Genomic DNA, 15,227 nt, shown 5'->3' with positions numbered 1-15,227 from the left:
ATTCAGTAAATAACTTTGTACATGTATGTGTGTGAGAGTGTGTGCATAAATAGAAATTTTCAGTTTACGCCTTTGCATTTGCAATAATTTGTAACCGTACATAATTTTTTTTACATTATCCTTGAATTATGATTAGCATTTACTGGAGCATACATATTTATTTTTAATTACTTTTGGTTTTTTTCAGCTCTTCTTTATGCAACTATTTTTGGAAACGTCACCACCATTTTCCAGCAAATGTATGCCAACACCAACCGATACCATGAGATGCTGAACAATGTGAGAGATTTCCTAAAATTGTATCAAGTCCCCAAAGGCCTTAGTGAAAGAGTCATGGATTATATTGTCTCAACCTGGTCCATGTCTAAAGGAATTGACACAGAGAAGGTATGAGTACATGAGGTAACAATTTAGATAGGAAGAGTCCATTATGTACTTTCTTTGAAAGAGGACTGTATAACAGCATATAACTTACTAACAATTTCTTAACTGCATGCTGCTCCATTATTACGTTTTGTTTGGATCAAAAATAGGGATGTTTTAAAAAGGACTGTTTTGCTGCTTTCCAAATATGCCTTTATTTTTCATTATGGTGTATGTTTACTGCTTCCCAGTCTTACTCTGCCTAAATATTAAATAATTTTAATGTATTTAACTATTGAAATCAACGGGAAATTGGTCTTCAAATTTGGCCGAGAACATAATTTGGTGTCTAACCTACATCAGTACTAGTCAGAAAAGTATTGGCATCTGTGAGTTGCAGTGAAATGAGTTTGTTTGGCTTGGACCTATGCTGATGCCCAGGACATCGACATGTCCATCAGCATAATTAGTATAGGATTTAATGGCAGTAGAGATTGATCTCCTTGAGCTAAAATCTCTCGACTAGAACGTAAGGCCTTTGGTAGGTAGATACAGAAAATGTGATGCTGCTGGCAGCCATGCAGGGTAGAAGTCCTACAGAACTTTAGCCCTCAGAAAGGACCGGTCATTTAAGTTTCTTCAAAAGCTGATTAAAGAAGAAGGTCGTCTTCGGAGAGTGATTCATTGTGTGCCAGGACAGACCATGTGAGTTGTCCTCAGTGCCTCTCTTTCTCCATGATATGTGCAGTAAGTCTGTATAGCCTTGGATATTTTAGAGAGCTGAAGTCAGATGGGAAGTTTTTCATCTGCAATACCTTGAGTGTAAGCAAGATATAACAGTTTTAGGTCTAGATTTTTGGTCAGTGGAGATCAGTGATGCTCCTGTGGCTTCTGTGGACCTGATATGCATCAGTTGAAATTAGGCTTTCAAGCTTCAGTTTCCATGAAGATTTCCCTCCTAAGAGCTTAAAAAGCAAGTGTCCAAGGGAGGGTGAGGAAGTTCATGGCAGATTAATATGTTAAAATGTCTAGTGCTTGCAGAGCTTTGAAGTTCTTGCTTCAGCTGAATCTAGTACAGAGTATGCAATGATGATGCAGCTTGTTCAGATATGCCAAGATGAGGTCGCTACACTGAAAAATATAGTCTTACATCATGCCAATGCAACAGCAGTTATCTTATTAATCATCTGCTGTGGAATATGGTTTACCATCACAAATACAACTATGTTAAGCAACAAAGATTTTGATTTCTTTGAATCTTGTGCTTCAGTATGCCACATTCTTTAATATGTTAACTTCTTATACACTAATACCCTAACTTCCCAATGCTGATTCATAGTGTTAAAAGTGAGCTTTTATGTTGTAAACTACTGTAAATGCATTCAGTCCTATTGTGTAATCTCAAAACCATGTGAAAATTCAACTTTCGTTTGCATTTATCTCCTTGCAGTTAAGCCAGATTCCTGTGTTATTCCACTACAGTTTCATTAAATTTTAATGATGCTTTGCAGTTAATTAGGAGAACCTATGCTTTAATTACTGAAATTTCCTTCCATAGTTTCCGCATGTCCGGTTTTATAGATTATAAAAATGCAGTTAGAGCCATAGTCTTCGACTCATGTTAAGCAGTGTTCTCTGGTCTGTAAGATAGTAGTGGCTGCTTAGCTAGATAATTAATACGGCTGTAAAATCTGTGACTTAGGTTTTTAACAATTTTCCCTTGGTAAAGACTTGCCTAAACTTAGGCCTGGATCCAAAACCTATTTAAAACAGTGGAAGGATTTCAGGAACCTCCGCATCTGGACATCTGTAGTTGCATCTAATCAAACTTCCCAGAAAAGTCCATGTTACAGAAGAACAGAGACAAGATAAACGTAAGAACTTGAGCACCGGTTTGAATATTTTGGTATTTTGTATCCCTTACAGCCTGCAAGTCTGCAAAAGCAACAGCACCAGCGGCCTGTAGTGCCCGCACTGAGCATCCCTGTGTCTGTACAAGTGTAAGGATCGGGCAGTTTGCTTTCAGCTGCAGAACCTTAGCCAAAGTCAGGATTTGTTTTGGCAAAGGGTGGAAAGCTGTGTCATAGCCAGGCAGCTTTCCTACCTTTGTCTCCACTCAGGAAGGTGTTTTGATGTGCTTCACCAAAACAAATGAGAAAACGTTGTAAATCCCAGCTGAAAAATTATAGAAACAGTGGTACAGTCCCAGAGACTAGCCATGTAGGGTGGATCGTGTCTCTTGCATTAGTTCCTTCATTACCCCTTCAAGCCCTGTTGTAAGACCCTCTGCATTTAAATTGAATCCTTCTGTACTAAGCCTAGAGCAGAAAATGGATGGGAGTGCACTGTAGGGACCTCCAAGGTACACAGGCTTAAGTCAGATTTATTACTGGTAGACACAGTGGGGCTAGTGGGGCTATATTGCACCTGCAGGTGAGCTGCTAAATCCAGAGAGTGCTCCAGCATAGCTTGGAATAGGGGATTATTATCCCAGGTCTTGAATTGCTTCTCTGCACTGCTTTGGCTGACAGCCTGGACGTGACCTTAGGGGTTTCTTCCAGTCTAGTTTTCAAAGCTCCAGTAATGCGATTCTGACCAGTCTGTTGTCTGGATATCTTTGCATCACATGATTTCCCATTCTGCATAATTTTTATGAACTTTTCAATAAGCTTCTTTTTATCTTGCAAAACACGTGTGCTCATGACACATGATAATTAGTGAGGAATTTCTCAACTTTTCAGTTTCCATCAGACAGCTCAGTTTCCATCATCCAAGGATGTTTTTCAACCTAACATACAGCATTACATCCTAAACTGTTCCAAATATATCTGCATTGTCACACTGGAATGTGTTTTGCAACATCATTTGCCACAAATTTGTAACACGTTTCATTCAGTCACTCAGCATGTTGAAATGGCTTTGTTTTGAAATCCAAATTCAAAGAACAAGAAGGTTAATGTACTAACAAAGAATGAAATTTCTTATATGAGTGTTACAGTAGGTTCCTATAGTGATGAACAATCCTAGCAATTTGGTGGAGTAAAAATAAACACGTGTGTGTGTTTGATAATTAAAGATTTTAATATGCTTGGAATTAAAATATAAGTTAATAACTTGATTGGAATTACTGCTGCTTAACCTGTGTAGATTTGTTGAGTCAGATCTCAAATATCTGTCCTCGAATGACACATTCAATGTGTAGTCCCAAAGAAGATCCTGACGAAAACTGGTAAGGATAAGTTCTTAGACAGTAACTGAAGGCAAAGTGGAGGATAGCATGGAGGAAATTAAATGAAGATCTAATCCCTGCTGCTCATGAGAGCAAGCTGCCCCAAACAGAATTTTGTCTTAAATTCCCAGTCTGTTGTCCTTGTATGCGTAAGAGGACTTGTTCTGTCACACTGAAGTGATGGTGCCTTAAGCACACAGTCCTGGCTTCCCGCTTCTCCTTAGGAATAGCTCATCTTCAAATCCTGTCTTCAAACCACAGCACTTCAGCCCGTCTCTGAGTGTTCACAAATAAGGAATTAACAATGACACTAAAAGCATTAGCATATTTATTATTATTACTTAAGGAGAAGCAAGTGGCCTCTGATCCATAATCTTAAATCACTTAAACATGAGAGCCCTCCTCTGACAGCTGGGATGATATATGTAATACATCCACATGGACTCATCTCCTGGTGTAACAGTGGCTCAAACAAGATGGATTTTTTTTTTTTATGTTTAATGCTACAGGTTTCAGGGTTATTAATCTAATAATGAGCAGAGCTAAAAACATTACAAAACTAAGAAGCCTTTGTATACTAAACAGTATTTCTCATCCAGCAGAACCTATTTTTTTGAGAGGCAGTACATTCTCTGTATATGACCATTTTTAAGCAGTTGAAAAAAATCCTTACAGTAATAATTTGATATATGAAACACACACTGAATTCAAGTCTCTTAGTTTTTATTGAAATCTCTAGGCAGCAAATGAAAAATTTATAGATATTAGCTTTTCTATAAGAAATAGGTCATTATACATGAAAGCAGAACAACCATTAACTAATGCGCAGATGTCTCAAGGTCTCATCTAATCATAATGTTCTGAAATGTCAGTAAAACCCAAAGATTTTCTCTTCTTGGCCTCTCTGCTGTTGTGTGGCTTAGGATTTGCTCAGAAAGCAATTAAATAAATGTCTATCATGTTTTAACAGTCGATTCCTTCAGAAATGCCATAGGTTGAAATAGAAAGAAAGGCGTCTATTTAGTCTCAACCTAAGCGTCAGTGGCGATTCGAATAATGAGAGCCAATTCCACATTGCAATGACTGAAATGGAAATCATGGGAAAATAACAACAGTATCAAAACTATTCACTGCTGGTCCACTAAGCTTTCATACAGGAGAGATGGGTTTATGGTAAATAGACAGAGGTTGTAACTTTATTAAACATTAATCTACAGAAGGACAGTGCAGTTTAGTTGTGTTGGCCGTTAATAAGATCTTCAAGAGCTGTAGTAATAATTATTGATACCCTGAGACAAACAGGGGACTCAGGCTGCCATTCCTACGGTGTACCATCACAGTCACATAGAGGTGTCTGTAAGTGCTGGCTGGATTTCCTCGTGGATGACCGGGGTAGAAGGCTTCCAAGCTTCGTGGCCAAAGAGAACTTCTACAAGGTTAGGTGTGTCAGCTACATACAATTCCCTGCTGAGGAGGGAAGGTAAAAATCGTTTGGACAAGTATTTTTGTTTCGTTGTAGAGGCGGGGTTGTTGGTCGTTCCTTGCAGATCGGGACGAGGTGAACAAGAAGTCTTCCCTCACCTCACAGAGCTGAGCTAGGACCAGGTACAGTTGCAATCCACGGTTCTTTGGAGAGTGGGATGCAGGAGATACGGTCAGGTCTCACTGTCCTTCACATGGGTCCAAGAGCGAGGCCTGTGCACCAGTGGGGCTTTCTGTTTCACCTTTATGGATGGTATGGATTATTTACCTGCTGTATGCACTGTCTAGAGCCAGGAAAGATTATCCACAATTATCTCTGCCTCTTGGATATGTTCATCTTGGGATTGATACGGATTAAACTATGAACCTGTCATGCTTGAGGAGATGCCAGAGCTACGGAGCAGCTCATGAGCTTATTTCCTGGGGGAATAGTAAGTACCCGAGTGGATGGGTCGGGCATTTTCCTGCACGCTGCCACCAAGGGGATGGAGCTGACAGAGGGGCTGCCAGTTCCAAAGACCACATCTAGGGAAAGGTCTTCTCCAGATCTGTTTTCTTAATGCTTTCACCCTTGAATGTCTTTACATAATGCTGCATGTTAGAAAATAAAGACACCTCCAGAAGAAGCACAAAAGCATTGATCGACTTCATTCTTCCAAGGGTGACCTTTGTGCCAGGAGTTGTCGCTCCAAAAAATGTTGACTTGAGAGATTCTTTGATGTATGCCATATTCTTTCTGATGTTTATTTTTCTTTTATCTAAAAAGTTGATTTTTAATGATAGAATTCCCTGTAGTCTGCTGTCCTTTGTCCCATAGGAAGGTCATGTAATGGTCGTGCTTGGGATAGTTATGATAGCAAAACTGAAAACAATAAAACCTTCAACTGTACAACCATTAGCCAACGTGGGATCTGCTCCTTTGAGTCATCGTTCAATCTTACTAGTGTGCCACACTTTTCAGTGCGTTAGACAAACCAGCAGGCCCCATGCTGGGGAACTACTTGATTCCTTAAAACACACGGTGATGCCGCTCATCTTCCCCTGGTTTTCAGACCCTTAGCCGGATTCTGCCTGTCTTGACAATGCTGAATTTAATGTAATCTAGAGGCAATTTCTAGGGATTTTTGAATGGCTCTAACACTTGTTACTCAGTTTAAAAAGTTATTTTTGTTACTATACCACTAGATCTAATAATTTTGATCGCTGGTTCAGCTCACGTATTGTTAATAATAAAATGAGCCAAACTCAGCCTATTAGACTTGATTTTCAGATCTTAATTTCTGAGTGTGTAAATCCAAGTGACCTTGGATTTTAGTGCAATTAAAGCAGAGCACACCATTGCTGCTGAAATTCAATTCTTAGTGCCAAGATACTCAGTGATATATTAAAGATTACCCTAATGCATGGAGGGTTAATAACTGCTCAGTTCCATGCATCATCTTTGAGTTACTTAGAAAATTACCTGATTATTACAGGAAAACGCTCTGTGATTTGCCAATAAGTTGGGTTTTTACCTTTGTCTCTTTGGCCTCCGTCCAGTGCCAGATGTAACACTTTCAGCCAGGTCTGCGAAAGAATTCAACACTCAAATGAGCCAAATCCTTCTAAAAATCTAAATAACTTCGTCAGATGCCTGGAGGGTGTTGTGGTTTTTTTGAAAGAACTGACCTTGATTATGACTGCTGAACATGTCTGAAAATCCAGAGTGGCCTTTCTCCACAAAATAGAGCGAGTTATCTGTGGTTTATAACTGGTTAGAAGTTGGAGGAGTTTATTTTGTTTATTGTCAAAGCTTATACTTTTTAGTATCTCCAATATTTGTTACAGGTTTTCATTTAGGAAATAGTCCTTGTTATTCCATCACTAAGACTGTCTGAGCTCTCTCCTTGTGTGTCAGTCAATATATCCCCTAGCTCCAACCCCGAGAAAGTGAGAAGCCTGCATGCTGAAAGGGAATTGCAGACAGAATGTTCATGATTCACTGGCCTCTGCCCTTTTTGTTAACAAGTCTTAACAGATTCTGTAATATTTGCTAAGCCATCCAGTAGTGTTTTCCAGTTGAGATATTTTTTTTTTTTTTATTTATTAAATACCCAATCCCATCCTAAAAGATATTTTTTGGACGCACTCTTGATCTGTTCAGGTTTTGTTTTGATTCATTTGCTTTTCTTTGAGTTCTTTATAATCTCTGCTCTCTGTAGAGTTCTTCGAGCTGTTTGAGGGGCTTATCTTAAACTGCATGAGCATGCCAAGGAAATGGATGGGAGAGGAAAAAATTATCAGATGGAACCTCCCTGGGAACTTTATTCCCCCTTTTAGAGATGTTGAGCTGAAAAGAGAGTGAGATGCTTTGTGCCAGTTCCCCATGAGTCATTCAGAGCTGGTTACTGCCTTTCTGAATCTCTAGCAGCAACCGCAAGCTTTTCACTCACCACCAGCACTTTACATATGCTATAGGGTACTCTAGAGATGACAGCGGCGCTGAATCTCTGCATTGGGTGTCGTTGTGTTGGGGTTTGTCTCAGCTGGGTGCCAGGTGATGATGGCAGAGCTCAGCAGTTGGCTTATACTGACTTTGAGGAGGTTTAATTTTCTGTGCAGAGAAGGGAAGCGATAAATGTTATTCTGTGCTTTACTTTCTCTCTCAGCTTTGTAGTGGTTCAGGTCTTTGTGGATACATGGATACTGTTCATGTGTGGCATGGAGCCTTGCTCCTTTGCTGGTAGAAACACAGCTTATACAGCCAGTGAAGATTTTCCTCTGGGTAGAATTTGTCTTTCTCCTCTGATTTTGCATTGAAGCATAGCAGGTTCTGCTCTTTCATGTTGCTTGGATGCATATGGGAAAGCTGACTGCGAAGTCTGTGGCTACAGATTTATTACGGAGCAACTTCTGTAGCGGTAGAAGCACCTGGTCCCTGCAGACTGCGTGCTCCAAGTAGTGTGCTCCAAACCCATCAGATAGTAAAGCATTGCAGTCAGCAGCCTTAATATCCTGTCTTGCTTATAAACTGCAGGTTTCACTGAGAAAGGTCTTGAGTCTCTAAGGAAATTTCCTCTTCAGAAATTTGTCTTGGTGGTTTTGATATGCTGCTGAAAGAATACACAGGCTAGAACAAATGTCCCAGCTGAACTTTGGTTCTAATAACAAGAGGTGTTGGAGGCATTTCCTTAACAGGGAAACAGCAGATTGAGTGTTACAGGATATCCTTTACCTTAAATTAAATTTCTCTTCTACACCCATGTGTGTGCATTTGTACAACATATGGACTCACATACAACCATGTTGCTACTAGTTTGTATCTTTTTAGTTGCATGCTGCCTTAAAAATGCTGAGATCTCAGTAAGAGCATTTCACAGTAAGAATGTTGAAGTCTTGTATTACCAATAAGGGATTGTTTTCAGAAGAATATCTGAATTTGAAGCACTCATTTTCTGCTCTTAGGATCTTTGGACTATTTATCATTAGCTTCCAAATGCTTCTGTGTGATCCTATATCACATTGTGTCTTTTATGGAAGCAGGAAAATTACTACATACTGTAATCTGTGTCACCAACAACACCTTTCTACAGTGCAACTAATAGAGTAGCTGGTGGCATCTGTGAGACTCCTTCTGAATTCATGATGTTGGTATTTGTAAACGCAAAAAGAAGTGCTGCAAAGTCAGGTTGGAGTTTATGAAGTCCTGTGCTTGGAGCATACAGTAAACACATAGCTGAAAATTAAGATTGTCTGTCTTTGCTCTTTTTTCCCCGACGTGCATCTACATTTATCTTTATCAGTCAAAGCTCCTTTGACAAATCTTTTAATATCAAGTATTTCTTTTAGTTGTCATCTGTTTCGTTTTCTGTTCTTAGTGCTTGCAGTGTAGCAGACAAGAAAATTGAAATAAAGAATATTTTTTCCTGGCTAACTCTTGGAGCGTTACTCCTTTACTGCTGTACTAGTTGATAAGGGATATCTCCATATATCTCCATACAGTAATGTGTCATTAGGAGAATCACTTTATCATGACATCAGAAAATTCCTGAATTATGCTTTCTAAGACTGGCTTTTCCTGTGCAATGTAATTTTTTCTGTCTCTCCATATTAACAGTGTGTGATGATAGATATGTTTGTTGTGTCTGTAAAAAGAGTAATGCATTGAGTGCTCACTTTTAATACTCTGTATTTAACTCTGTATTTGTGAGGAAACAGTATACTGCTTTGCATCCAAGTGGCGTTTATTCTTGAGGGACACAACTAATTTACACTCCAAAAAACAAAGGGTCCCGGAACATCTCCGAATCTACAGTAACAATCTCTGAAATAGTTTAACCCATTTTTCCCGCAGTTTGGAAGCTTAAAAGATAAAATTTGGAAATCAGTCATGTATGAATACACACATTTTTCTTAAGAGCAGTGTTTGAGGATTCATCGCTCATGGCCTTGTTAAGTCAAAAGCACTTGCATTACTGATAGTATTAAAGGGATCTAAAAAACTTTTAACCATGATTTAGGCCCAAGAGTAGATAAAAATGTTAAAAGTCATCAATCATGATAGGAAAGAAGGCAGGATTTTTCATAAAATTACTATTGAGAAGAAGAAAGATGGCATGTTTCTATTTTATTATAACAAAGACAAGCTTTCTGTTTGATCCAGAAGTAGGGCTGAGTTGAAACAATCACTCAAAAATAATTTTTGTTTTTTACTGGAAAAACTAAGGGGTGTCTATATTTCTAATGGCAAATGGAATGACTCAGGTAAGTATCAGTTTGTAAAATTGGCAGTTGCCCCTAATAAAATTATGGAAATGTGATATGGGATGTGGTCAACAGTGATTCAGACAAGACATTACTAAAGCAAATGATGGTTTATGGAGAATGTGTCTTGTCAAATGTGTTTAATACTAATTTTTATGATAAAACAACCTTATGCAGGGTATTTTAATGTGTTCTGTACAACATTTTGTTACAGAAAGATAGCATTAAGCCAAACTGACTTATTCTGTGTTAAATGACATAAAAAGTAATTATCTGGTAGATCTGGGAAGGTTGTAGCAAGTGAGAAAATCTCATGCTATGGGAAAGCTGCCAAAGAGATACTGTGCTTCGTAGTGTTAGGCACAAGAAGCATCATCTCTCTTGTTTATTCAAGATGAGATTGAGAGATGACCTGGTCGTATTCTATAAACACCTACACGTGGAAGATTTTTCCAATGATTGCAGATCTTTTATCTGAGCAACATGAGATCCTCTGGCTCTTGGCTGACATTTTTTTTAAAAAATCAGTTCAGAAACAGCACGTGTTTTAAAAGAGAGAGTAGCTGTTGATTAGAATGACTACCCTGTATCATTTGGAAACATTAAATCAAGGCTATAATTTCACCAAGTATTCTGGGTTTGATATGAAAATTATAAGTGCAGGAGGTTAGTGCAGCTGGCTGCAGTAGCCCCTTCTAGCCTCAGGTTGTCATAGTACTGAGGATAGGAGAATAACTTCTACTTCACCTTTTTGCATTCATTATATCTTTGACTGCAAAGGAGCTCTGATCTATTGATACAAGAAATGGAATAAATGTTATTATTAAATTAGAAATTGTTGATTATTTTCCCATTCTACGCTTTAGGGCCTTTAGTAATACTGAACAGTAATATGTTTTATACCTCTTCTGCATTAAACAGAAATGAAAGTCGTGGCTTCACTTCAATATTAATATGACCGTTTGCCTCAAAGCTTAGGTAGGGTTACCAGAGTCTCCCCCGTTTGCTAATATTCAACAGTCAACACATTGACCCCATGTCCCTGTCTCTCACACTGCCTGCAGAGCCAGCTGCCAGATTAATTCTGTACAGTAAGAAATTAATCAGTACTATTGATCTGCAGCCTTCTTTGTATGAGACTTCCAGAGTGCTCTTAATCTCACGCCCTTTTCTGTTATTTATTATAGGAAAAGTTTAAAAGGTTTTACATGTTTCTCAGTGCAATTAGCTACCATGCATTTTAGGGTTCTAAGGACATTAGTGTGTCTGGGAGGATGTGCAAATATTAAACACATGGTTTACAAACCTAAGAAGACCCACAGGTTTTCACTTTCTTTCTTCAGGTGTATTTGTGTTACTGTTTCAATAGGGAAAGCTATTTAAGGTAAGAAATTAATTGAAGATCTTATTTAATTGATCCACTGTGAAGACATCTTCATTTTCACAGCACAGTTTTTCACTCACCTTTACTTCACATTTCGTAAAGGTTTCATATATTACTTTCTTTTTGCTCTGATCTCAAGATCTTTGGATTTTCTAGTCTGTAAGCCCTCCAGGGCAGGTTACTTATTGTATGTCTGTACGGCACTGAGAGTAAACCCTTGGTGTGTTTGGATACGTGTCGGTAAGTGGTCATCTACGTAAAGACTTTTGAAGACTAGGTTTTCTCGATGTGAGCAAAATGTGTTTTCTATTGTGAAATTTTCTATTGGTCCGTCTTTGCATGTCTTCAAGCTCCTTCAGCTCTGAGCGTCCGTTCTGTGCTCCTGCAGGGATTGAGCGTAGCAGCGGGCGGATAGTCTGGGCAACAAGTCTGGAGGGATATCCACAAACAGGACATAGTAGTGCCACCTGCAATTATGGAAAAAAAGCGTGAAAACTGCTAGGAATGAGAACAGTGTTACAGAATAGTCCCTTCTTCCACATGACCCTTTCAGCTGCAGTGAAAGCAGTAGATGGGTAGAGAAAGACTACCCCAATTCAAGATAAAATTCCCACCAGAAGCTTTATGAAATAACTGGATGGGTGGATTTTAAGATCCACCCAAGCAGATCTTAACGTCCATCCATTAAGTTATTTCATAAAGTGCGCGCTGGCCTGGTGTCATATTCCCAGCTGATTATTTTTCATCTTTCTTTTATTCAGGTTCTCTCAATTTGCCCAAAGGACATGAGAGCAGATATTTGTGTGCATCTAAACCGGAAAGTTTTTAATGAACACCCTGCCTTCCGGCTGGCTAGTGACGGCTGCCTGCGAGCCCTGGCTGTGGAGTTTCAGACGATCCATTGCGCCCCGGGGGACCTCATCTATCATGCTGGGGAAAGCGTTGATGCTCTTTGCTTTGTGGTCTCGGGATCCCTAGAAGTCATCCAGGACGACGAGGTGGTGGCTATTTTAGGTACTGTGATCTCTATTGAAATGCTGGTGGTTTGGATGTATTTACCTTCTGTTTAGCTTTGAATGTTAACTAGTCTTGCCTGCTGTCAGCTGGGACTACAGGATGCTAGTGGTTGTCATAAGATGGAGATGTTTTGTCTCCAGGGATACTACCCTAGAAGCAAACCGTTCATCTTTTATGCCATTGGGAATGCTCTTTCTGCCCAGTATGGCTCACTGGTCACAGTTACAGTGTCTCTGAGCAGAAGAGAATGGCATCTGTGTGCTTGACATCTCAAACAGCCTGGCAGAGGAAATGCACATTGTTTTGTATTAGTCTCTCAGGAGGATTTCCATATTAACCTTCACACAGAGATTTTCATTTGTCTGTATTCTAGCCCAGAATAACACCCGCAAACAGTCTCTACAAGGAAGCAAAACTGTTGCTTGTGGTGAACTGGCTTTACAGAAAATAGTCTGATCTGACTATGCAGAGATAGGGATGCACCATCTATTCTGCAACAGTCATGAGAAGTCTGAGTAATGGGGGAGCTCCAGTTAATCACACCATTACCTCACAGTAATGTCTGGTTTGCCAGCAGTGGGTGGGAAAGAGCCTAATGCAGAGTCCTCAGTAACTCATATGGGGTTAGGAAGGGTATAGCAGATGGTGGGAATGAGCGGTCAGTACAGGTGTTGAGGCAGGAATCATCCTCAGAGGCAAAACATCGTAGAGAAAGAACAGGTGGTTCTGCATGAAAACCATCCAGAGTCTGTCTTGCCTGTTTAAAATAGACCCGTTTATTGTAGAACTTGTCTTCTGTTGAATATTGGCCATTTGCCTTCCCTTAACCTGGATCTGTGGCTCCCTTAGGGTAAACCCAGTGGGTGGCCTTGCCCTAGGGGACCTGTCACACCCCACTGAGGCTCTGTGCCGCTTCTTCCCTGTAAGGGTGGCTCCAGCAGGCTCCACGTATCTCCTGGGGATGATCACAGGGACATGAAGGTTACGCTTGGGAGTTGCACTGGCTTGTGGGAAGAGGACAGACATGGGGAGTCAATACTGGTCATGAATCAAGGCTTCAGCTCCTTCCTAGCTGGCAGCAAGGGGGAGGAGAGGAGAAACGAGGAAAAGTGTGTAGCTGAGGGAGACTCCTGATGTGTTACTGTACAAGCCTGTGTGCGTGTGTCCTGCACTGGGGTGGGACTGGGTAGTGTGCAGGTGTGTGGATGGGACTACATGGGGATGGCTCCCTGAGGGCATAACCCAGGTTTGGAGAGTATAAACTCAGGAAAATGCACATCCATGCTCTTTCAAAATACCTCTTGTAGCTTTCTGTATTCCAGTATATACTAAGGTTTTTAAAAGAGAGATTTAATGTAAGAATGAATCTGTTTCCATATTCAGGTGTGAAGTCATTATGGTGAAAGCTCCTAAATCTGCAGTTCCCATAGTAAAATATTCCTTGTATTTCAGCTCACTGGACCATTTCATTCTTATTATTAATCTCAGTGACGATATCTTATACTTGCTTACAGCTATTTAAAAAATAAAAGCTTTAAAAGCAGCAGCATTTAAACAAATAAATGGTTTTCTGGGTATTACAGTGAAACTAAGCAATAAATGTGTAATTTACTGAACTAGAAGCCATCACTAAATGGATTACATGCAAAACTTCATTGCATTTACTAATTAATATTGTTTTTGGAATGACAGTAAGATCTTTTTGTTTCTACCTTGTAGATATGTTATTCTCCATTTGGCTGGAGAGACTTTTAACCATATCTAGTTAAAGTAAATTACCTTTAATTACTGAAAGTGCCTTCGATTCTGCCGTGGCTGCTGACAGGCGATCCCATGACTCAGAGCTATGTTCATTGTGTACTACAGGGATTGGCAGAATGTGTAAATGTAACTTAAATCAAGATAAAGTGCTTCCTCTAGTCATAGAGTACACTGAAGAGTTTTTTCATACTGTGACAGATTGTTTAACAGAATTGTGAACTGAGTAACTATGAGATGTCGTAGTCTAAAAATTCACTTATGGAAGAAAACCTCTCCCAGATGTAGTTGCAGAGACATTTATAGTGGCAGCTGTGGTACCTGAAAGAGTGACTGCAGATCAGATGGTGAAGAATATAATTTTTATCAATCTGTTCTGCCTTGAGAAGTTCAAGCACAAGGGACGGGAATCTGCCTAAGGGGGAGACAACATTTAAAAACCTCTGCCAAATGTGAAAACCTCAGTAGCCTGCTTTGAGTATTCCAAGCTTCTGCTGTCACACTGGGTTCCCAGGGAAATTCAGCTTACGGACTTGTACTACCAGTCCGTCCATCTTCTCTGTCCCCCAGCAGTAGCCTAGAGTGGCAATGCGATAAGTATCCTTTGGAAACCTATCCTCATTAATTTTCTCTGTGGGAGCAGGAGCATGGCAGGACATGCTGTCCTAAGTTTTTCCTAAGTTTGCTTTGGAACTGGTACTTAGCGGTTACTGTTTTAAAGTGTAGTGTTATTTAATATGGTAGTGTTATTTGCTTTGCTTGGAGAAAGAGAGAGAATGTGTCCTCTTTTTTTTTTTTTTTTGACTATACTCACCCACAGATGGAAGTTTTGATGTATTCTTAAACGTGGAATATCCTAGAAAAGTGAATCACGTAGGGACACCAAAACAGAAGAACAGGCATCATCCATCTCTTACATTCATGTGTCTGTCCAAAGTGCAGGGCTTCATCCTTCCTTGAGTCCCAGCATGAATCACTCTGCTATGTTGCTGCTTTTTTCCCTTCTCCATCTTCCCTTATCACATTCCCTTGCCTCACAGCCATGGTGAGTTGGCACATCCAGCCTCCCTGCCTGCCGAAAGGGTGTCCTCGAGGGACTTGGCATCCCATCCAGGTGCTTCCTGCACACCTCACGGTGGGGGCAACCATTCTTTAGTTCAGAGGCATTTTTCCTGGATCAGTGGCCCCAGCTCTGGCATTTCTTGTGCTTGAAAGCAGGTGAAACCCAGTGATTGACAGGGAAACTTGCAT

At 40.0% G+C, this 15,227-nt stretch overlaps 1 protein-coding gene across 1 annotated transcript in view; it reads left to right on the top strand.

Moving 5' to 3' along the window:
• Window positions 1-15,227, top strand: part of KCNH5 (potassium voltage-gated channel subfamily H member 5) — a 160,607-nt gene that overhangs the window by 107,476 nt on the left and 37,904 nt on the right. Inside the window, exons 8-9 of the mRNA XM_055793597.1 lie at window positions 188-387; window positions 11,963-12,215. Of these exons, the coding sequence (XP_055649572.1) occupies window positions 188-387; window positions 11,963-12,215 (453 nt within the window). The remainder of the gene's footprint in view (window positions 1-187; window positions 388-11,962; window positions 12,216-15,227) is intronic.

Source organism: Falco peregrinus, chromosome 1 (assembly GCF_023634155.1).
Source record: "Falco peregrinus isolate bFalPer1 chromosome 1, bFalPer1.pri, whole genome shotgun sequence".
NCBI lineage: Eukaryota > Metazoa > Chordata > Aves > Falconiformes > Falconidae > Falco > Falco peregrinus.
Note: the sequence above shows the minus strand (reverse complement) of the source record. Positions and strands in the feature narration are given on the sequence as shown.